Genomic DNA, 26,066 nt, shown 5'->3' with positions numbered 1-26,066 from the left:
TATTTTAAGAAACTGAAGGGATGCCATTATTACTGGAGCATGGGAAGGAAGGGTGGGAGTAAAGATGAGAACATGGTGAATAGCTAAATGAGCACTCTATTTTCTGTGAGTTTGCATAATGTTACCCTGCTCTAACAAGACAGATTCAGTTCTGTCAAAATCCATGATCTCATTCCAAAAAGTGTCTTCATAGCACTCAGTGATTCCTAGTAACCTAATCCTGTCATGCTCCTTCAATCATTCCCTAAAGAAACAGAATAATTTCAAAAGGTGAAATCCATGAAGTTTCAGAATTTATCATTACAAGTGGTTATGTGGTGGATAAACTATTCTTGTGGAAGAAAGAAGAGTTAAAAAAGAAAAAATATATATATTAACAATAGATAATATGACAAAGGTAAATTAAATACAAAGACATTATTGGAAGCATATGTGCCTGGGTGTATATATAATTTATTACATTAATATTAAGAATATATATAAAGAATTTATATAATTTACCTGAAGATTCAGCAAGATATTTCTACAAATATAATGGTTTTACTTATGCTCATTAAGATATAAGCAACGAACTTGAAAAGTTAAGTATTTGTTTTTTAAATATGACCTCATCTAGTCTTCCCTTGAGTGATATTATACTTTACTTCCTGAGTAAATTAAAAGTATAACTTGAATTTTCTTTTTAACTGAATTTTCAGTGTTAATCAGTATGTGTTTAGTATGTTCATGAACTCCAATTTAATTGAAAAAGATTGCTTAATTATAAAACAATAGAATTTATAAAAATCCTTTCCCAATCACAAATCCTTTAAAACCCCTGGTTTAAAACTATTATTTCCTAAGAAACTATACAACACATCCACACCATAAGGAAAAAATGAAAAGTTAGAAAAATCATAGTTCTTTTTCTGATAATTTACAACATGGTGAGAAAACAGACAGGTTTGTACTTTACTTACTAGTACATAAACCACATACCTTGGGATCATATGTCAAAAGGAGATGAATTTCTCTTCAAAACCTGGTGCAAATGTTTCAGGCTGATTTCAACAGATTTCAATTGTCAACAATTACCCCACAAGAATGGAACTAAGTATTAAATTTCAACCCAGCTGAGCATATATCTTTTTTAACATATTTTTTTTATTGATTTCAGAGAGGAAGGGAGAGGAAGAGAGAGATAGAAACATCAATGATGAGAGAGAATCATTGATTGGCTGCCTCCTGCATGACCCCTACTGGGGATTGAGCCAGCAACCTGAGTATGAGCCCTTGACTGGAATCAAACCGGGGATCCCTCAGTCCACAGCCTGACGCTCTACCACTGAGCCAAATCAGCTAGGGCCTGAGCATATATCTTAATACTGAACATTAAACATGTATTTTCCTTAATAACTCCCTAAGGCACATTGTTGGTGTTCTACTGTCCTTCTCAGCTATTCCCACTCTCTCTCACTACATAATTTTCATTCAAGCTGGCCCTTTCTTCATCCTCTGCAATTGTATTGCTGTTTTTGTTTTGTGTCATTTTTGTCGTAGTATTCCTGGAACAATTTATTAATGTTTTTTCGTACTCTCAGTCAATCCCTGATATGCCAAAAAGGTGTTTTTAATTTTTATTTATTTATTTTGCTTTCCAACCATTCAAGCTTAACTAAATGAAGACAATAGTTCTTTTAGAAAAATTCTGAGGTAATTTCCCCAAAAGTTTGGAATGATAGCATGAACTATATACTCTCTCTCATAAAGTTAACGATATATTGAAGACTAACAATATTTTCTATGAACCAAAACATATAGGTAATTATCTTGTTGAATATAGAGATGAAAAAATCCTGAACGTATTTTACTTCATGAAAGATAATAAACATTATTTTTTAAATATCCATTACTTTCAAATATAGGAAATACTGAATTATTAAAATTGTCCTGTTGTATGTGGTATATTGCAAACACAGCCAAAGTCTCCATGCTTTCCTTTAGACAGCCATTGAAATTTGACTGCAGCTTCTCCCAAGAGTCTATCATCTGCTTTCTCTTGAACTGAAAAGTTCATATCAATTTTAAAAGTCATTCTTTCCACTGCCCCATGCTTACTCCAGATAATAAAACAGCCCGACTCTTACGTTACTGATGCACAGACTTAGTCCCTTTCTAGTCCTGTCTTCTCATTCCATCCTGCCTCTATCTAGCCATGATTACTAATGTCTACTGGTTCAATTACCATCTATGTGTACTATATACCAGTTATGCTTCTATTCAGAACTCCTGAATCATACAGACAGATATAAAAGATTCTTCAAACTAAATATATCTACAAAAATTCAATATTCATAGCATCCCTACTGCAAACTTGACCTTCATTCAACATTTTCCAATACATCTTTAACAATCTGTATGTTAGAAAATGATGTTTTATTTTAGCACTATCTTTTCTTTTATCACTCCTCAGCCCATTACAGAGTCCTTTTCGTTAACCTCCTAAATATCTCTCAACTCATTCTACTTTTTTTTTTTATCTCCATCGATACCATCATAATCCAAGCTACCGTGATTTGTTTTGGGATTTCAGCAATCACCTCTCAAGTGGTCTTCCCACAGCTAATTGAGCCCCACTGAAAATCAATCTTTGCACATAAGAATAACCATTTGAAAATTCAGAATTTAGACCTCTTCATGCAATTGTTTTTTATGAAAACACTTTAATAAATTCCCATTGTTCTCATCAAATCCTCTACATGGCTTAAAAGGCCCTTCCTAGTTTAGTGTTTATATATTTTTTTTCTTCACTAATCCTATCATTCTTTACTTAATTACTGATTCATAATCTACTTTACCCTTTAGTAATAAATGCGTTCAATTTTTTAAAATGGCATAAAGGAACATTTTCTTTTAAAATTACGATCTGAAAACTGCAGTTTTCTGAACATGTCTTGAGTTTCTAAAGAAAGAAACCATACTTACTCAGAATATATTGTTTAAATTTTGCTTTCAGATAAAAGGGTATAGAAGATCTAACTACAAAAATCAAGCCAAATTTCTTCCAGGACCATTCTATTAATTTGAAAGGAACCATCAAGTATGGACTGGCATACTGAATAACACAACTGTAGATTACATTAGAAATGTAATTTCCTTACTCAAGTTTTGATTAAATCACATTACTTTCCATGAACAGAGTGATAAGGAAATACTGACGGGAAGCTCTGTCTTTCAAAATACTAACAATCTATTTGCTCTATCAATGCCCTGACTTTCTAAAATATCCCTTATCTCTGACAGCTGCGACTTATAATTTTCCTGTTAATTATAAATTTCTCTCAAAAATGTAAAGGCCCACATGTAACTATACTTTGATTCCCAATTTGTCTTAGGCAACAATATCAATGCTAGGTTAATAAAAAATATCTACTTACCATATTGTAGGTGGCTCAGAACCTTCTATTTCTAAGTAATCATACTTTTCTTCCATTTGGAAATCGGTAAATATGAGTGAAATCGTGTCCCCAGGCTCCGCTACAATGGTCCAAGTGCAATCAGCATTGTTATGGTATTCATTGGGAAAACTAGGGCTTGATATAATACCACTGGATCCTCTCATGGTTCCTCCACATGCATCTTCAGCTGTTAAGAGCAAGAATGAAATGTTCAGATATAAGAGAGAAATGCAACTCTTTTAACATTTTCAAATAAAATAACAGACCATGCCGAAACCAGTTTGGCTCAGTGGATAGAGCGTTGGCCTGCGGACTGAAAGGTCCTAGGTTCGATTCTGGTCAAGGGCATGTACCTGGGTTGCGGGCACATCCCCAGTAGGAGATGTGCCGGAGGCAGCTGATCAATGTTTCTCTCTCATCGATGTTTCTTGCTCTCTATCTCTCTCCCTTCCTCTCTGTAAAAAATCAATAAAAAATATATTTAAAATAAAATAAAATAACAGACCAAATGTTGTGATACCAAGTGTATATACCTAATAGAGATAAAATAAAATGAGAAATCCATGAAAAATATTTAAGCACATATATAAATATAAACTACATCTTGACAATTTTCTAACCATTATTTGAAATAGCAATACAAGTAATTAAAGTCTAAACTCCAATTGCTCTCAGGATAACAGAACCAGGATTTTCTTTTCATTGATTAGCTGATGAAGTGAGCAAAATAAAAGAAACATCACCCTTAAAGTCTATAATGAGAAATCTTTAATCACTTTGTGCATGTTTATGGTAAGGCTGAGCTTTATTTTTTGTTTTTATGTAGTAAAAAACAAAATGAAGAAACAATTTGAGAGAGAATATAATAGAGTTTTGTTAATGGCATGATTCAAATACTATTGAAAATACGTGTGTAATTGCAATTTAAATAAAAATATGTCATATGTCTAGAAAACTTTAATTAGAGAGAAATAACATATCAACTAATATATCATTGGTAATATATTTCCTACTAGAGGCCCAGTGTATAAAAATTCGTGCACTTGGTGGGTGGGGGTCCCTCACTGGCCTGTGCCCTCGCACAATCAAGGAGCACTCGGGGGATGTCCGACTGATGGCGTAGGCCCGCTCCCTACCACCGCTGCTGTGCTCTCCTAGGCGTAAGCCTGGCTTCTGGCTGAGTGGCGTGCCCCCTGTGGGAGGGCACTGACCACCACAGGGCAGCTCCTGCATTGAGCATCTGCCCCCGGTGGTCAGTGCATATCATAGCGACTGGTCAACTGGTTGACTGTCTGCCCCATGGTGGTCAGTGTACGTCATAGCAAGCGGTTGAGCGGCCTTAGGATATCATTAGCATATTATACTTTGATTGGTTGAATAGCCAACTGGATGACCAGACACTTAGCATATTAACCTTTTATTAGATATGACTAGTGACTTGGTGCACAGATTCGTGCACATTGAAAGAAATTAATTAGAAAGTGGCCGGTGGGGCGGGACTGGGCAAGACAGACTGGAAACGCCCTGGAGCCAACCTTCCTCAGTCCCTCCCCAGCTAGCTGCACCTGGGGTGGTGCCGTGGCTTGAAGGGCAGCTGTGGAGTGAGGGGGGAGGGTCCCTTTGGCAAGTGGGGTCCCTTAGCCTGGCCTGCAGAGATTGGGCTGAAACAGGCTCTCTGACATCCCCCGAGGAGTCCCGGTGTGTGAGAGGGAACTCTGCAAAGTTGCTATTGTACAGGGTGTGGAACAAATGCAAGTATGCAGTAAACCAGATGCGGGGCTGACAGTGCCCCAACAATAACATAACCAACAGCCAGCCAAAGGTGGAATCGCGCAGCCCCATGAGGAATTGGGCTCGCCCCTCTCTGGTTTCGGGGTGTGTCACCAGAGAACTGCTGCTGCCAAGTCACTGCAGCTTGGCAGCTCCTGTGTTGAGCATCTGCCCCCTGGTGGTCAGTGCACATCATAGCTACCAGTCGGACAGACAATTAGCATATTAGCCTTTTATATATAGCGATTACTCCACCAATCTGCGCTAATAAAAGACAAACATGCAAATTGACCGCACCTTCGCTATGCCTTAAGCCATGCCCACCAGCCAATTAGAGCGACTATATGCAAATTAACCCAACCAAGATGGCGGCCGGCAGCCACGGAGCTGGAGTGAGCAGGAGGTTTCCCTCCTGCCCGCCCTGGCCAGCTCTGAGCTCCTCTCAAGGCTACAAAGTTTAAAAGGTAAACTTTGTAAATAAATAAATAAATCCCAGAATTTAAAAAAAAAAAAGAAAAAGAAAAAGATAAAAAGGAGAGGCTGGGAGCTTACGTCGCCGGGGGAGGGGTGGCCAGCCTGAAAACGGCCCTCAGCCCCTCACTCAGACTGGCCAGGAACCCCAGTGGGGACCCCCCCCACCCTAAGGGGGGTGTGGCCAGCCTGAAAACAGCCATCAGCCCCTCACCCAGGCTGGCCAAACCTCCATGAAGTAAGGATCCCCACTGGGGGGGGGCTTGACCCACCTGCAAACAGTCATCAGCCCCTCACCCAGGCTGGCCAGGCACCCCAGTGGGGACATCCACCCTGAAGGGGGTGTGACCAGCCTGTAAACAGCCATCAACCCCTCACTCAGGCTGGCCAGGCACCCCAGTGGGGACCCCCACCCTGAAGGGGGTATGACCAGCCTGCAAACACCCACCAGCCCCTCACCCAGGCTGGCCAGGCACCGCAGCAGGACCCCTACCCTGATCCGGGACACCATTCAGGGCAAACCAGCCGGCCCCCACCTATGCACCAGGCCTCTATCCTGTATAATAAAAGGGTAATATGCAAACTGACCCTAACAGCAGAATGACTGGGAATGACTGGTCACTATGACACACACTGACCACCAGGGGGCAGATGCTCAATGCAGGAGCTGCTCCCTGGGGGCCAGTGAGCTCCCACGGGGGAGCTCTGCTCAGCCACAAGCCAGGCTGATGGCTGCCAGTACAGCGATGGTGGTGAGAGCCTCTCCCGCCTCCTCAGCAGTGCTAAGGCTGTCCGACTGCAGCTTAGGCCTGGCCCCTGCTGACAAGTGGATATCCCCTGAGGGCTGCCGGGCTGCCAGAGGGATGTCTGACTGCCAGCTTGAGCCCTATCCCCCAGGGAGTGGGCCTAAGCCAGCTGGTGAATATCCTCCAAGGTGTCCCAGACTGCAAGAGGGCATAGGCCAGGCTGAGGGGCCCCCCTGAGTGCACAAATTTTTGTTCACTGGGCTTATAGTCCTATATAATAAAAGGCTAATATGCAAATAGACCAAACGGTGGAACAATCACACTACTGAATAACTGGTCACTATGACATGCACTGACCACCAGGGCACATGTGTGGAACATGACAGGCGTTGGCCGCAGCACGATAGTGGAGCAGTTGGGTAGGGGCAACAGACCAAGGCAGGGCACTGGTCACTGTCATCTGGGCGAGCCTCTGGTAGTTACTGAAAATTCTTTGCTCCCGCATGCAACGGTCCCACCCAGCACTCACACCCGCTGCCAGTGCCATCCCCACTCACACCTGCCCCAATCGCTTGGCACCATCAGTGGGTGCAAGTGGCGGCTGCCAGCCCCGATCGCCCCTCAGGGCTTCTCCACCTGCCCCTGCTCCTGAGGGGCGATCAGGACTGGCAGGCACCTCTTGTACCCACTGCTGGCAAAGGCCCTGCTCGCATCCACTGCCGGTACTAGGGCCACTGCTCACACTCACTGCCAGTGCCAGCCCTTCTAGCACCCACAGCCAGTGCCGGAGCCACTGCTCGCACCCACTGCAGGCGTCTGGCACCAGTCCCAATTGCTTGGTGCCATCAGTGGGTGTGAGCGGCGGCTGCAGGCCCTAATCGCCCCTGAGGGCTTCTCCACCTCCCCTACACCTGAGGAGTGATTGGGGTAGCAGCCGCCGCTAGCACCCTATGACAGTGCCAGCCCCACTCAAACCCGCTGTTGGCACCGGCCCCAATCACTCTGCACCATTAACGCTTGCAAGCAAGGCCAGTGCCGTCAGCATGTGGGAGCAGTAGTGGCAGGAGCGGGGCTGCCGGCAGACAGGGGACAGGGGCCGCAGTAGGAGGGGGCAGGCAGGGGGATGGACCGAGACCTGTCCCAGGGCCCACTGCAGCCTCGTGGCCCACAGTTCCTTTCAAGGTGCATGAATTCATGCACTAGACTCCTAGTAGAAATATAATCAATAATCCCATATAATAAAAGGGTAATATGCAAATAGACCCTAATGGTGGAATGCCCAGGAATGACCAGTCACTCTGATGTGCATTGACCACCAGGGGGCAGATGCTCAATGCAGCTCTGCTCAGCCACAAGCCGGGCTGATGGCTACAAGTGCAGCAGTGGTGGCAGGAGCCTCTCCCACCTCCTCAGCAGCATTAAGGGTGTCCAACTGTGGCTTAAGCTCAATCCCCACAGGGAGTGGGCCTAAGCCGTCAGTTGGACATCCCCCGAGGGCTCCCAGGCTGCCAGAAGAATGTCTGACTGCCCGCTTAGGCCCCATTCACCAGGGAGCAGGCCTAAGTCACAGGTGGATATCCCCTGAGGGGTCCTGGACTATGAGAGGGCGAAGGCTGGGCTGAGGGACCCTCCTACCTAGAGTGCATGAATGTTCATGCACCAGGCCTCTAGTATAATATATATTTTTCTATGTATTCACATGATATATGGATATACAATATTATAAATAAATTTTCTATTAACTATACTTTTGGACTTATGGTTTTCATTTTACAAATAGGAATTATAAATTCTCCATGAATCTACTTTTGACCAATAATGTATAATGACAGAGGGGTTACATGACCAGCTGTGTTTAGTGTGAAAGTATAAGATAAAGATCCTGATTGATAAAGAAATTGAAGCTATAAAAGCTATCTTGTCATAACACTGTTTAGACCAGTCAAGTTAATAAGTTACTGAATTACTTGTGCAATAAATTGCCTCAAGATTTATGTTGTTGTTTTAATCCACTCAGGGAATTCTTCCAATTCAAGTCAAACATTAGAGGAAAAATCTGGTTCTATAATGACCACTTATTATTTCATGTAAAGACTAATATTCCATAACTTTCATAAATAGAGATGGGCAGCATCCTATCTAGCTCCACAAAGGCAGGGAATAGCAAAATGCCTTGATACTGGTGATAACTTTATTACCATGTTCTATATACATCAGATAACATTAGCTTCTTTCTGCCCCACTCTTTATCCATTTAATTCCACAATTGATAAATTTAAAGCATAAATATATTACTTATAAAACATTTAAATCGCAAACTATGTAAATATGTTATTTATTTTCATTACAAGTCCTACCACTTTTTTAGAGTGATTAAAATGAACTGGTGCTCCTGTCTAGACTATGAGATATAGTACTGTAATTTTCTTGCCAGAGCACACAATGCCTTCCCTCAACACTTTACCTTTAGTGTCTGGTAAATGTGTCTTGCTGCCCCCATCCTCAAACACAAATTAGTTCTACTCTTTTTCTTCTCAGTACCAATACCAAGGTTGAGTACTGCTTTGGAAATAAAATGTTACGCTATCATATATTTGTAGTGGAACTGGTACATAACCTACTGAAATCAGCTCTGTGAGTTATTTATTTCCCTATCTCCAGATAACACTGTAGGCAGACATATGATATTTCAGCTCACACTCGGATTAAAGGAATACATTTCTCCATTTTTTAAATTCAAAAATGTCAATTGACCAATTAATATGTCCAGTCTTGAGTAGTCACTTACAAAAAAAAAAAAAGAAATCATTTGCTTAAAGTTCTTTGCTCCCCATATCTTGGGCTTGTGGCAGATGGGGCAGAGCTGAGGAAGAGAAGTGGCTTCTTCCTTCTTGTGTTCCTTCCTAGTATTTCTACTCATTCCCCCTCCTCACTGCTCTCTCTGTGATTCCTCCTGAAGCAGGAAGAAATTAGGGGTGTGAATATTTTCATTTGCCTGGTCCTGATTTGGTACAAATTTCCAAGAACTATGGCAGATGATTAAAAATGGTGGTTCTTTTTGGTCATGAGCCTTTGTACGGGAACCACAGAGATACTCCAATCATTCCTTCTTGGGTGAGTACGTTTCTATGCTGACTGCTTACATTTCCCTTCATAGCATGGGTATAGAATAGTATATTTCCATCTTATTTCTGATTGTCTTCTTATCACTGAGGTGAGCCTCTTGGGCAGGATCTAAGACCATTTTAGGCCAGAAATCCCTCACAAAAGTCCTGCACTTGGTCAATGGAAAACATGCTCCATGTATTCTTCCTCTGTGGAAATTCAGTTTCTTCCCAAATGCAGCCCTATGGGTTTCCACGAGACATTTAAACATTTCATCCATGGTTTTAAAAATAATACAGCGTGTTCTCCAAGCTCCAGGGCATACAAATAAAATTCTTTGTATGACACATGAAATGGAGAGCAACTTGTAGAATAGATCACTCCAGGCAAATTCTTATTTTACAGCAAAATGACTTCAAGCCTAAAAATGGATCCGCTTACACTTGAAAACAAGAATAAAAATTCAGATCTTGCAGCATACAGACCAATGCTCTTGCCAATTCTTGTAACAATTTCTTTGTTCAGCACTGCTGTTTGATATCTTCATTACTACAGAAACTATCATAGAATCCTTACATGACAGAATTGTGAAACAGGTAAAGATTACTTTTTAGTACATGCCAGAGAGGCAGTATTTTGTCTAGGTGGCACAATTCGAATGCTAGAACCTATGTATTATGATTTGGCTTGGACTTAATACAGTGTTTATAAAAACCAACACATTTTCTGTAATCATAGACTCATAGAGAAGAATGTATTATGTAAAGTAAAATTTTTATTTTAAGCAGAGATAGGACACATGAAAGGCAGCACTGGAACAAGCCATGATACCCTTAAACCTAGTCCTGGGCTCTCTTTGCTAAGTAACCGCCTGATCTCTGGTCAAAGTGAGTTGGTACAAATCCTGTCAGTAACCTTTATTTTTTTCTAACTGAAGTATAATTGGCATACAATATCCTATTAATTTCAGTTGTACATCATAGTGATTCAATATTTATCTACATTATGAAATGATCACCACAATAAGTTAACATCTGTCACCATAAAAAGTTATTACAATATTATTGACTATACAGTGGGGCCTTGACTTAAGAGTTTAATTCGTTCCAAGACCGAACTCGTTAAGGAGCTCATTAAGGAGCTCGTTAACTCAAATTACTCTGTCAACTCAAAGCAAAAAATCAGCCAAGAGACAGCTGGTATCTCAAAAAACTCGTTAGTCAGGACACTCGTAAGTCAAGGCCCCACTGTATTCCTAAACTGTATAAGTTCATACCTCTTAATCCACTATTTTACCCACCCCATAACCCCTTCATCCCTCTTGCAACCACCAATTTGTTTTCTGCATTTATTAGTCTGTTTCTATTTTGTTTCTTCATTAATTTTGTTTTTTAGATTTCACATAAAGGTAAAATCATATATTTGTCTTTCTACATCTGACTTATTTCACTTAGTGTAATACCCTCTATATCCACTCATGTCACAAATGGCAAGGTTTATTTCTTTTCTATGGCTGAGTAATATTCCATAGTATATGCATACCAAAAATTATTTATAGATTCATCTATTGATGAACACATATGGTGCTTCCATTTCTTGGCTACTATAACTAATGCTGCAGTGAACATAAGGGTATTTCCATCTCTTCAAATTCATGGTTTTTTTTTCTTCTGATAAACACTCAGAAGTGAAATTGCTAGATGGTGTGAGTTCTATTTTTAATTATTTGAGGAATCTCCATACTATGTTCCAGAGTGGGTACACTAAATAACATTCCCACAATAAGGTACTAAGGTCCCCTTTTTTTCCATATCCTCAACACTTAAGTACTTTTTTGTGTTTTGTTAATAGCCATTTTGATAGGAGGTGATATCTCATTGAGGTTTTTATTTGCATTTCCTTGATGATTAGTGATGTTGAGCAATTTTTCATATGCCTGTTGGCCACCTATGTGTTCTTTGAAAAAATGTCTATTAAAGACCTCTGCCCATTTTTTAATTGTGTTGTTCATTTTTTGATATTAAGTTATGCAAGCTCTTTATAAATTTTAAATATTAACTGCTTTTTTATATGTGTCATTTGCATAACAAAAAGGTTTGTATATGCACGCACAGACTCCTGTTCTAAGAGAAGGGAATAGGTTGTAAAGTTTATAGTGTGGTAATTTTTTTATGTATGTATGCATGCACATATACATAGACTGGATGATAACAAGTCACATATTAATAACTTTCAGAGTCAATGTGTTGTAAAATATAGAGAAAACAATTGATTCAGCCAATAGAATCAATGAGAGTAATGCAGTCATTTAAAAATAAGAATTTTTAAAGCACTAATCCTTATGACTTGAGATGTATTCCAATTATCTAGAAGAAATACTATCAATTGCCTCTTAATTACTTATTGTATTCAAGTCTATTGCTAAAAAGTATAGATATTAAATATAAAATGTTATTAAATCTCATTTTAATTGCTTATAATATTGTAAATGTATCATCAAATAACTCCTATTTCTAGCTTTAAAATAACTGAATTTATGTAAACTTACTAAACAATCTTCTTTAATTTCTTGCCATAGAGCAGGGAGAAAGTACCAAAATAAAATCAAAATTAGTTTTATTGAATTGCTAAATATTAAAATATTTCAGCACCTTCCAAAAATGTATTTTTGATCAAATTAAATTTTATTTACTCTCAATTTCTGTTAGACTTATATAGATACCAAAAAATACCTGACTTTGCTTTGTCTTTAGATCATACATTACATTTAACATATTGTAAACGGGAACTGCCCCCAAAACATGGCAATTAAAAAAAAAAAGTTTCAAAAAACCACTAGAACAATTTTCTGTAACACATAACTTTGGATACTGATCTCTGACTGTGCTCTGCCCTACTAGTTTCTTGTGAAATAGCTTAGGGATCGGGGTAGGTAGACCGGAAATACGCTTGTTTATCACAAAAGAGAAAGAATTGTAAATTTAGCCAATGAGTACACTTGGTCAATTCCAGATGTTAGGCATTCAATCCAATCTCCAAGGTTATCTTGGGAAAATGTTCCGCAAATCTCCTTTGCTGAATCTCAACATCCCATCAGCCCCAGCAGCTCAAAGTAAAGCAGACATCTATGTGGGCTTTATGTTCCTTCCCAAGACAGGCATCATTGTCGTCTGCCTCTTACTTAGACAAAACATTTAAATCATACACTCACTAATTATCCATTACATTATATATACAGGGCAGCAGTTCCATTAGTATAACTGTCCTTGTTTACATCTAATAGTGCAGCCTTATGCATCTCTGTGTTTAAAGATAAACTTTTCTTGATAAAGAAGAGAACTGAGCACCTGGGTTGTTAAATAGCACATCCAGATTGCTAGTTTTATTTTATGTTTGTCAAGGCACAACAAATAATGTTGTTCCCAGTTTTAAAGAAAAGTGTTTTTTTTTTATGATTATGAAGAGAAATTAAAGGGTTTTAATCATCTTCATTTCTGAGTCCAGCTCCTTTCATACTAAAACAGATGAAATTAAATTTATCTGGGAAACAGATTTCTAAGTCAAAGAAAAACATTCATTCAGATGAACACCTCATGGAAAGAGGGGAAAAAAACCTATACATAATGGCATCTCAGAATGGAAGATTTATTCCTGAATACTCAAATATGCTTTTGAGAAAATATTCCACGTTAATTTACGATTATCTTCCTAAGAGACATGTTGAGAAAATGAGAGGGATAGTTAGTGCACTGAGGCAAGTAATTAATAAATATGTTGATTATAGTTTGATTGTTCAGTTTTATATTCAGCTTAAAATACTTTTCAGAATCTAAAAATAAAAAATACAGGCATTTGTTTATGATAGTTTAAATATTTAAAATACTATCTTTATAGCCAGAAGTCATGGCAGAGCAACAGGGAGGAAATTTACATTCTATTCTTTTTTTAAAAAATTAGCAAAATATAATTGTTTTCAAACACTGGCCCAGAGCCATACAAAACTGTGATCCCAGGTAAAAGGGGGTACAAAAGGGGAAATCCCTATAATTGCCTGAATTTCTGTCTAAGCAATTCAGGAAAATAGGCTAGAGAGGGTGATTATGAGTAGAACTTGGTGTTCTCCCTGAGGGAGCATGAGGTGCCTGTAAGTTGTAAGATACAATTCCAGAGGAGAGGAAACTTTTCAGAAAAAGAACTCACAAAATCTGCATTGTGGGCCCATGGGTCTTAGCTAAATACTAACAAATATATGCAATGGGTGAAACGGCATGAAGTCAGACAAAGAGAGACCAGGGATCTGGTTGCTGAATGGTTCCAAGAGAGCACAGAGGGCTGGGTATTTTTAAGTGTCCTCCAGCTAGGGTGGACAGTCCTCTCTAAATAAGAGTATTCAGGAGAAGGTTCAGAGGGTAGCACTTCAGTTGAAGGGCTAACTATCCCTGGTGTAAAGGTTACTCTAGATTTTCCCTAACAAGACTTTAAAATAAACCACAAAAGACACAAACTGAACCGAATGTGACTTCACATATATCAGAAGAAAGCCCAACATCCTCTAAAGAAAGATAACTAAATCCAGACATTCAATAACTTAAATTCACAATGATCAACATCCAGTAAAAATAACTAGTCACATCAAGAAGCGTAAAAATTATGACCCATTACCAAGAGAAACACCAGTCAGTAGAAACAGAATAAAAATGATTGAGATGATGGAATTAGTAGACCAGGACTTCATAAGGGATGTTATAATTACGTTCTATTATTTAAAGCAAAAGTTGGAAAACCATAGCTCAGACCATATCTTGTCTGTGCCTTGTTTCATTGCCTAAGACCTAATAATGATTTTTTTAAAATATATTTTATTGATTTTTCATAGAGAGGAAAGGAAAGGGATAGAGAGTTAGAAACATCGATGAGAGAGAAACATTGATCAGCCGCCTCCCGCACACCTCCCACTGGGGATGTGTCCGCAACCAAGGTACATGCCCTTGACTGGAATCGAACCCGGGACCCTTCAGTCTGCAGGCCGACGCTCTATCTACTGAGCCAAACCGGTCAGGGCTAATAATGATTTCTATAATTTTAAAGGATTATAAATACAACTGTAAAACAAACCAGAATCAAAGATAATTAAATACATAATAGAGACCATAGGTGCCACGCAAAGCTTAAAATATCTATGATATAGCCCCTTACAGAAAAAGTAAACACAGGGAACATAGTAAGGAAACAAAGAAAAGATACAAGGTATAACTAATGAAACTTTAAGAGATGGAAACTACATTATTAGAAATAAAAATAATTGCTCACTGGGCCTTACAGCTAATTAGATACTACAGAATAAATCATAGTGAAATAGAAGACAGAGCAATAGAAACTATGCAAAATGAAGCAAGGAGAATAGAAAATCTTAAACAAACAAACAAACCTCTCCCCTGTAGAAAATATTAAGGAGTTTAACATAAGTGATAATAAAATACCAAAAAAGTTGGGGGGCATGTGAACATGTAAAGCATATAAAATTACTTGAATATATAATGGCCCCAAATATTTCCAAAGAAGAAAGCATAGATTTTTTTAGGCATCTTGCTGTGGCAGAGACAAGTAGCTAAGCACCAAAATTCCTATTCCACTTCCCCATGTACACAGTTGTAGCTGGGAAGCAGCTGTTCAAACAGGACCCTTTTTCCAGAGCTCCTTACATCTAACTCAGGTCATGTAACTGTGGATAGAATTCTGGTGAATTGGTTGTCGGTGAAATGAGCTACTATTGCATAAAAACCTACCAAAATATTATTCACATTATTTTTTTTTCTATTTATGCTATCTGGATGTTGTGGTCCTGAGTGACCTTAAAGGCCACATGTTGATGGAAGGGTTTCTTCCACATGGGTATTTGAAATCTCTAATCTTTATAAATCTTTGTAAAGACTGAGATTATATCCATTTTTGTTAATATAACATGTCTATTATTTTTAAAGACTGTCATATAGTAGAAATGTACATGAATTCATTTAATTAGATATGAAATAAAGAGTAATTATTTAAAGTGATCATTAACTTAAATTAATTATTATCTCTAATACATCAATGGAGTAGAATAAAAAGAGAATCACAAGGACTATATTACTATTGAAAAGAAGAGGAATAGCATGATAACTGGTGCAAAATCAAAACAAAGTAGGAGGATGAGAGGAATTGCCAAATAAATTCAACGAACAAAATGTATGTGGCAGGTCAAAGGCTTTATAGGAAAAGAGAGGTAGCAAAACTGGACAATGCTTATTGTTATTCAGAACCCAAAGGTGGCAGTTAGTTAATTTTTAAACTTCTCTCCATTTTTAACTTCTATAAATTATAACTTCATTGTTTGTAAATGACAGAATTATATATGTAGAAAATTAAAATGTAGAATAAAGAGACTCACCAGATAAAATATACAACTTAATGTGTAAATTTAGAAAAACCATTGAATAAAAGGGCAATATATAAAAATATATCAGCAATAAACAATTAGAAACTGAAATTTTAAGATATTTCTACTAAGATATTTTATATATCTTTGAATAAAAACAGTGAAATATGAAAACCCTGAAGAATTTCTATGTCTGTTTATGAGAGAATATACAGATCTATATAAATAGACTAGAGGCCCGGTGCACAAAATTCCCTCAGCCCGGCCTGCACCCTCTCGCAATCTGGGACCATTGGCTCCTAACCGCTCGCCTGCCTGCCTGATCACCCCTAACCCTCGCCTGCCTACCTGATTGCCCCTCTCCACTCTGCCTGCAGGCCTGATCGCCCCTAACTACTCACCTGCCTGCCTGATGTCCCTAACTGCTCGCCTGCCTGCCTGATCATCCCTAAAAACCTCTGTCTTGGCCCCCGCTGCCATGGCTTGGTCCGGAAGGACGTCTGGAAGGTCATTTGGCTGTCCAGTCTAATTAGCATATTATGCTTTTATTATTAAAGATATTCCATGCTCTCAGATTACAAATGTAAAAATGTCAATTCTCTCCAAGATTAGTTTATGGCAGTGGTTCTCAACCTTCCTAATGCCGCAACCCTTTAATACAGTTCCTCATGTTGTGGTGACCCCCAATTTCATTGCTACAAATTGAACATAATTAAAGCATAGTGATTAATCACAAAAACAATATGTAATTATATGTGTGTTTTCTGATGGTCTCAGGCGACCCCTGTGAAAGGGTCATTTGACCCTCAAAGGGGTCGCGACCCACAGGTTGAGAACCGCTGGTCTATGGTTTTGTGTAATCCCAATCAAAATTTGGTTTCTGTGTAAATTGACAAGCTGATTTTTTAATTTATCCAGAAATTCAAAGAGATTAAGCATAATTAACACAATCTTGAAGAGGAAAATAAAGCTAACTAATCTATATTAATACTTATTATAAAGCTACCCTGGTCAAAGCAATGAAAAATTAAAAGTAAATATAGACCAGTCAAGCAATTGAACAAAATAAAGACTTCAGAATCACACACACACAGTGAAACACTCAATTTTTGACAAAAACAGCACTGTAGAGCAGTGGGAATATGACATCTTTTATAAAAAAATTAGAAACATGTTTATTGAGACATAATTCATATACCATAAAATTCATCCATTTAAAGCATACAATTAAATGATTTTCTATGCTGTAGCATGTATTAGTATTATCACTTCATTCTATTTTCAATAATATTCCATTTTATAGATATAGCATCTTTTTGAAACATCCATTTTATTGAATGGTGCTTGGTCAATTGGATATCTATCCATACACAATAGTCAGTTCCAGATGAACTATAACATAAATGTAAAAGGAAAAAATAGCTTCTGAAACATAATATAAGACAACACCTTCATGTCCTTAGAATTGACAAATATTTCTTAGATAGGTACATTGCACTACATTAAAATAGGAATTCTATTCTTTAAGTGATTTTACTAAGGGAGTCCAGGCACACAGTGGAAGGTATTTCCAATACACAAAACTGATAAGGACTCATTCAAAATCTATAAAGAACACCTATAAATCACCAAGAAAAAGGACAATAGAAAAATGGACAAAAGACTAGAATAGGCATCTTACAATGGAGGATCAACCAACCATCCATGGACATATAAAAAAGGTACTCAGCTCATTAGTCATCCCAAATTCAAATTAAAACCACAATGATTCTCTATTAGACACACACCAGGATGTCTAAAATGACAAAGATTGATACCATAAGTGCTTAGCAAGGATATGAATCAACTAGAATTCAAATATGCTCCTGTTAATTCTGTAAATCAGTATAGCCACTTTAGAAAACTCATGTGAAGCTGCCTAATAAAGCTACCCATGTCCTATGACTTAATGTTCCCACTACTAGGCATTTTCTCAGATGTGCATCAAGTGATGTTTATGGGAATATTCTTAAACACATCATTTACAGTAGCCAAATCTGGAGACAATCCAAATGTTCATCAAAAATATCCCTTAAATAGTGATTTAGTCTTATAATGTACCACTATCAATCAATGAAAAATGAGTAAACTGTTACTACATGCAACAACATGATGGATATCACAAAGAATATGACTGGTTGAAGGATAAATTAGTAAGATTTCATTTTATAAAAGTTGAAAATAGGCACACACAAAAATCTGTGGTGCTAGAAATCAGAGGGGTGTCTACATTCAGGGAAGGGCAGGGTAGAGAATGAAGTATTTGAGAGATTTCTGAGTTTCTGGTACTGTTCTGTTCTTGATCTGGCCTGTGTTCATTCTGTGAAAATCCATCAAGTTGCACACTTATAATTTGTGACTTTTCTTTATATATGTTTAAATAAAAACATTATTAAGAAGAAGAATTCTTCAAAAGCACATTGTCTTCCAAGGTCTCCATTGTTCTCATCATAAATATCACTTTTCTCCCAAGGTGGTGTTATCTACTCTACGTATTTACTTCAACTACCCTCCAGGTATATTGACCATCCCATAATCTAAGTCATTTAGCTTCATCTTCTTCAGCACCCATCCAACTGCTGAAGAGGAATCTTTAATATTAATAAAACATATTCACTAATTTGGGCAGCAATCATCCTATCCAAAATCTTTGTTCATTTCATAGTGATTGATTGTATAAATTTCAATAGGAGTTATTAATTCTCATCTGGAGAATGAGCTCTCAGAGAGTGTAGGAGTTTGAAAGAGTGGCTGATGATGAATAAAATGAAGAAATAGTTATCATTTGTACATGAAGAATCATTGTTACCAAGATTCTGATTGCAAATATTATGAGGCAGAAATAAGATTTTGTGTGTACTGTCCTATTTCCTCAGGAAGATTGCATATACCACCATCAGAAAGTTAGGTTGGTCCACTGGAGCTAATGGCTGTGCAATGGGAATTGAGCAAATGTGACTTAAAATTCCTTTCTTAGACTATGACTTTAATCCCATCTTCTCCTGTTCCTTTAAAATTTATTTTCTATAATGAACCCTAGAGTATTTTTTAAAATTTGAAATCAGATCATGTCACACTTACTTCCATGTTTGTAATATTTTAATGGCTTTCCTTGAATTTGGAAATAAGACCAATGTATTTACCATGGCCTTAAATGATCTTAATTCATAGACTTCTCAAGATAACAATACACAGATGGCAATGGAATAACTACAAGATCAAGATGGGTCACTAAACCTACGATGGATATTGCATGGCTGAGAAATAAATATTGACTGAATTAGATATTTGTGATGTCAAGATGTACTTATTATTGCAACTTCAACTATTAGTTATATAGACAATGGTAATCCATCCTACTGGAAATCATTTTGTCAAATGCATTTTGTTTTAATTTCCAAAATTAAGGAATTCCCAATTTCAGATTTACTAGTAAATGTGATGTATTTTTGAGAGACATCATGTCTTGTGTTTATTTTTATAAATCTCACAAAGTATTTTACTTTATCTGAAATTACAGAACTTGAGCCTAGTTTACTAAAAAATTTTAAATTTTAAATTTGGGTGCATCTGTTGTCTTATTTTATGGAAGGTTCAATTAAGCAGAAAGAATTTAACCCTCTATGTAAGAAACAATGTCTATTTTTCTCATATTTTCAGTGCTTCAGTGCTTAGAAATATGTTTGGCACTAAATGCATAGCCAAAGTTACCTATGTTAAATGATGCTGAACAAAACGTCTTTGGAAGATATCAAGCACTTTCATGTGGACTTTGAGTGATTTCTTACAAAATTAGAGTATTTCCCTCTTCAATTCAATCTTACTGACTCTTATATTGTATCATTACAGTTGTGTGTGCAAATCCTTTTATTAAGATAAACTAGGGGCCCGGTGCACGAAATTCGTGCACTGGGTGTGTGTGTGGGGGGGGAGTGTCCCTCAGCCCAGCCTGCCCCCTCTCACATACTGGGAGCCCTCAGGCGTTGACCCCCATCACCTTCCAATCGCAGGATCGGCCCCTTGCCCAGGCCTGACGCCTCTGACAGAGGACCCTGCGCAGGGGACCCTCATTTCCCCCCATCACTGGTTCTGCCCCCAGCCCAGGCCTGATGCCTTGGCCAGAGGCGTAGACCCCCATCATCCTCCAATCGCCTGATCGGCCCTTGCCCAGGCCTGACGCCTCCGCCAGAGGTGTCAGGCGTGGACAGGGGACCCCCATCTCCCCCTGATCACTGGCTCTGGCCCCCGCCCAGGCCTGAGGCCTCTGGCCCAGGAATCATGCCTGGGCAGGGGACCCCCATCTCCCTCTGATCGCTTGCTCCACCCCCCCCCCCAAGCCTGACGCCTCTGACCCAGGCTTCAGGCCTGGGCAAGGGGACCATCATATCCCTCCAATCCCCGGCTCCGCCCCCCACCCAGGCCTGATGCCTCGGCCAGAAGAGTTGACCCTCATCACCCTCCGATCACCAATCACCGGATCGGCCCCTTGACCAGGCCTGAGGCCTCCGGCAGAGGACCCCCAGCTCCCCGTGGTTGCAGGCTCCGCCCCAGGACTGCCAGCTTCGACCTTGCCCAGCTCCCATCGCTGGCTCCACCCCTACTTCCTGCTATCACTGGCCAGGGCGGCAAAGTCGCCTGATTCTCCTTGGCAGGGGGCTTCTTCCTGCTTTCCCTTTCGCCTCCCTGCATTGTGCCTACATATGCAAATTAACCACCATCTTGTTGGCAGTTAACTGCTAATCTTAGTTGGCAGCTAACTGCCAATCTTAGTTGGCAGTTAATTTGTATATAGGCCTGATTAGCCAATGAAAAGGGTATCGTCGTACACCAATTACCATTTTTCTCTTTTATTAGATAGGATAATTTTAACCTTGACTACCACTGTTCTAAGCATTATAAGGAATAGCCATTAAACTTGAGAGTATGTGTATTTCTCATATCTTTCCAGATAGACACTGAGTTCTTTGAACATAGATGTTTAATACAACTAATAATAGTTAAGTATCTGAGTATTCATTTTGTGCCAGTCACTATATATGTATATATATTTGTCTATTTCTCACTATATTTTTGGTTTATTTACTTATCCATGCTACATAATTTCTCGTTGGGACCAAATTAATATGCTACCAACTTTACAATTCTTCATTTGTCCGATTAAAATATATTCTTCCCATGGAAATCAAAAGAACATTTTAATGGAAATTAGTTTATGTCACTCAGACTTTTTTGTTTGGGACATTCTAACAGCTTTTCTTGAATTTGGAATAAAACCAGTATTCTTACCATGAGTGATATTAAATGATCTTAATCCACCAAGCTCTCGGTTAAGTAAAGCCTCAATACTCATTTTCCATTTTTTTAAATTTAACAAAATTCCTTCAACCTTGATGACCAGTGTTATAACTATCCCCTAGGCTTGTGCCTTCTTTCTCAAGGTCTTCTTAAGACTGGTTATATGATGCCATTCAAACAGGTGAGGGCTTCCTTAACTAATCACTATACCAGTTAAAATAATCCCTGATCAGTCTTTGTCACTCACCTTGTTATATATATTTTTCATTCATCTTATCACTAGTCAGTAATTTTTGTTATTGTGTCCTCATTTACCTGAGAATACACTTGTCATGACCTTTTGACTACATTACTAATAGATTAGTCATAGCATTACCTCAAGTTCCTAGAACAGAGAACTAGCTTATGGTAGGTACCGAAATAATATATTACCTGATTAAATATACATTTTTACTCCCCAGTTTGTCCATGAAATTTTGAACAATTATATAAATAGGACCTACTATGTTGAACTTAAAAGCAGGTGCTCTAGAATCACAGAGACCTGGGGATAAATATTAAACTAACAAATTGTGTGACCTTAATCAATTGGTTTCTTATTCGTAAAATTATCATTATTTTGCTAATGTATGTCTATTGACTTAAATGTTGCTAACAATCTCTAACTGACATGTTTTCTTTATCAGTATCCTAAGAGTTTGTTTTTGTTGGTGAGGAGAAAGTTCCAGTAAGGTGATGGCACAATTGACTTGTTATTACCTCAGGCAACATTGTCACAGCAGGGGGAGAGAGAAGGCACTCCCAGTCCCATATATTTCACTTCGCTATTGCCATCTCTACTAGTTAAATGGCATGCTGACTGCTGCTGCTTGTTTCTCATTTTCTGCAACAAAACACGGTAGTAAAAAGAGAATAGAAGGGGGCGGGGGGAAGTAGCCAGTCCTTGTCCATGAAAAAGCCCTATGAAAAGGCAAATTATGAGAGCACTTGTAATATAACTTGAAGTTTTTACAGTACCCGATCGATCACTTAAAAATAGGCCTTCTCTCAATCTGCTCCTGAATTTATTTAAATATCACTTTGCTTTGGATCCTATTGGTTAGAAATCATAAATTCTTTGAATCATAAATTTTTGAGTAATAAGCTAGATAATTTTGGTTAAAATTGCTGATATTCATTGTGTGCATAAAGGTACTGTTCTAAGCCTTTAAGATAAATTCTCATATTTAATCCTAAAATACCTCAATAAGTAAAATAGAACAAAATAAAGCAATAATTAATAATGTCCTACAGGAAAGGAAACTAAGGCAAATATCAGTCACTAACTTGTCTGGGATCACACAGTTAAAAGGTGGTAGAGCCAAGTTTCAATGAAGTCATCTAAGTGAATAGCTTTAACCACTGTACATACTACAGAGTGATATAAAGTACAAGTGACACAAGTCAAGAATGTAGTGTATCACCATGTACAGTAATGGAGACAGCATGGGGAAATGGAAGCTATCCAAAGGGGAGAGAAATAAAACAAATCAAAGGCAAAGATCATCCTTTTCACTTTTTCTAGAAAGTCCCTCCTTACTAGATCTAGACACATATAATGAAAGAAAACAATGTTATTTCAAATGTCTATCTCAATTTGTCATCTCTGTATACAAATTACAATAAATAGAAAAAATAGTTAAATAAACAATACAAAATTTCTTAATGGTAAACAAATGAAATATGGAATGCACATTACATTTTTATTTGTTTATTAGTAAATTATAATTATAAGATTACAGTGATTTATGAAAATAAAACTATCATTATAATATTTCTATAGGTTTTGTGTTACTACCTGGATTATTTTCTGAAAAATGTGAATTTAAATGGAGGATTTAAATTTTGATTTAAATGATTTAAATGATTCAGATGTTTATTCAATAGGAAAGTTTTTTAGTGGCTTTTAAATTAACAATTGAGGTGTTAGCCTAAATATGCAATGTAAAATATGTATATATACACACACTCATACAAATGTGTACAAATGTGTATACACACATCGCTTAAACCTTAAAATATGATGTTACAAAGAATCCTTCTGCAATCTTAAGTAGAATTATTTTTAAAGTTTTCAATATGACATAGAATATTCTTGTTCAAATTCATTATTTTAATATAGCATGTTGATAAAATGTACAGTATCTTAAAATATTTCCACTTAATTAAAAATTGCAGGCTACCTATGTACATCAAGAAATTCATTCTTATTAAAATTAAATGAACTAAGTCTGACCCTTTGAAGATTTTTTTCTATATTTTGTTATTTATTCTAAAGTAAATGAGAATTTATATTTTTTGTACCTGAAATGTACATTATGAGCAGCAATGGCCCGATTTATTTTATTTTTATGCCAGTTTAGTATGCTTCTTCTCTTCTCTTCTTTTTTTCATTTTGTTTGTTTGTTTGCTATATAGTAATAGTAAAATACACAATTATCTGTTAAAATGAGATGGAAATCAAATGGGAAATTATGCATATTATGATTTTGTTATTTTTATTGATTTCCCCTTTAGCTGTAATACAACTTCCTATTTCAAAACAAAGTGTGTTTTTATATACATGTGAATGTGTTTATAAAAATTGGATTTTTATATGATTAAGAAATTCAAAGTTAAGACATAAAATGAATACTTCTAATCAATGACTTATGTTAGATGTAAAAATAAACAGTTTTTTCATTTATTCAGCAGATAATATGAATGCCAAGCTTATATAAACATACTACTATAAGAAATATGTATCCAATTCTAATACAATAAAAGTTCTATAGCAAAAATGCATTTATAGAAATTACAGCCAGTCCATATCTCGCCTATAAATTTTAGCTGAATTTTTCATCCAAACCTTGCTACCTGCTATTTATCTAGGTCACCTTTTCACAGTGTCACTTACCAAGTGTTAGGGAATGCAAGCTGACTTTTATAGAGTCCAAACCCATTATAACTGGGGAGGTAAGTTAGAGCCAAATGTAAGAGTTTTGGATACTCTGCTCTTTTGCATAATTTCTCTCTTGGCGTGAAAACATAAAAACTTGGCTGTGTAGTCCCGTAGGGGTGAACAGAGATATAGAACATCCATGTTTACACGCAGGGCCCCAGGACAAGCAAAGCTTACGTTTTTGTAAGTGGTTAATTTTAGCATCCATCCAAACGTCAGTGAGCCAGTTAGAGAGGTAAAGCTGCACTTTAAATGATGTCCAAGGGCTCTTTTACACAGTGGTAACATTTGCATAAAACCAGATTTTTGTGTGCCTTATGTTTCCAAATCAATTTAGCTTTGTGTGCTAATATTTCACTTGAGCCCTGAAGATAAAGAAGCATACAGGTCAGCCATGTGTGCTGCTAAATCCCCCAAGGAAGCCTCCACTAAAAACCAAAAGATTGACACCAGACAAGATTAGCAAAAGAATTAGTCATGCACAATCGACTGTGTTAAATACGGGGGGAAAACCATCTGCTTCTCTTGTCCTCAGGAAAGGGTATCAGGATGCAATGCTGGTGCTTCCAGTGAATATTATTATGTGCTTCGGCGTGCACCACTGTTCTCTATGGAGATGGGTTTATTAGAACCAAGCACCATAGCTACTTTAAACGCTCCTAACGAGGTACACAAGCAAAAGCTTCATGTCCTGTGCCATTTAACTCCCAGACCTAGCTGGGCCCTAAGACCTTCTCCCCAAGGAATACAATAGTTCAGGGTTTTCCCCTCAATCTAGACCTGAAGAGGCTTGGGCTCTAACCTTGAAATGCTATACAATCACTGAAAATGTCCAAACCAACCAACCAACATACAAAAATATTTCCACAAGTAAATTCTCTCCCAAAAGGGCTTATTATCTAAATTTTTCTATTAAAATATAAGAAGAAAATCCTACCAAATAGTTAAAGATCATTAAAACTCAACTTCTGGAAAAAATGAGATTTGTTCAAAGTTGTTCTTGAGAGATCAAACACAGGACTTGTATGCATGCATGTAAGCATAACTAATGGGCGCAGACACTAGGGGGGTGAAGGCATAAGTGGAGGGAGGGGGACATTGGGGGATAAGGACACATATGTAATACTGTAATCAATAAAGAAAAAAATCTCAAAGACAACTAAAATAGAAATATTTTAAAATAAATATTTATCCAAATGTATCTCATACCATTAACTAGTATTTCAAATATGGATTGAGAGGATTACTATTAAGAAATAAACCAAATAATAGAAAAGAACATGATGTATAAAGAGAAGTATATATAATTTTGTACGTTTATGTTCATTCAGTCTATCTCGTTCCCTTCTTCGTTCCACATCAAGAAAATAAATCACTTTAGCTGAAGGGTTTTAGACAATTATATGGTTCCTTCCTGAGACATCATTTTTTTCTACCTGAAGTTACAGGGACCAGCTAATTGTTATAACACTAGATTTAGTAGTTTCATTGATTGAACATACATTCCATGCAAACCATTTGTTAGAGATTTTATTTGTATTGTTTAATTAAACCATATTCACAGAACTATTTTAAAAGGAAGAAATTAGCTCAGAGAGGTTAATAAATGTATCCCCATTACACAGCTAACAAGTAGCAACATGTGGATTTAAAAATAGTGTTAACAATGTGTGGTAGGAAAAATAATGCCTACTCTAGAGATGTTACCCTAGTAACCTATGATTGTGACTTTACATGGCAAAAGAGAAAAAGTTGCAGATTAAAGTTGCTAATCAGATGATGTTGAAATCGTGACATCACTCTTAATT

At 37.6% G+C, this 26,066-nt stretch overlaps 1 protein-coding gene across 2 annotated transcripts in view; it reads right to left on the bottom strand.

The window, feature by feature from the left end:
* Nucleotides 1–26,066, bottom strand: part of CSMD3 (CUB and Sushi multiple domains 3) — an 886,927-nt gene that overhangs the window by 641,837 nt on the left and 219,024 nt on the right. For both annotated transcript variants that reach the window (XM_059671887.1, XM_059671888.1), the window contains exon 5: nucleotides 3,417–3,624. In XM_059671887.1, the coding sequence (XP_059527870.1) occupies nucleotides 3,417–3,624 (208 nt within the window). The remainder of the gene's footprint in view (nucleotides 1–3,416; nucleotides 3,625–26,066) is intronic.

Source organism: Myotis daubentonii, chromosome 17, assembly GCF_963259705.1.
Source record: "Myotis daubentonii chromosome 17, mMyoDau2.1, whole genome shotgun sequence".
Taxonomy (NCBI): Eukaryota; Metazoa; Chordata; class Mammalia; order Chiroptera; family Vespertilionidae; genus Myotis; species Myotis daubentonii.
The sequence above is the reverse complement of the archived record's forward strand: the minus strand, read 5'-3'. Positions and strand labels throughout refer to the sequence as shown.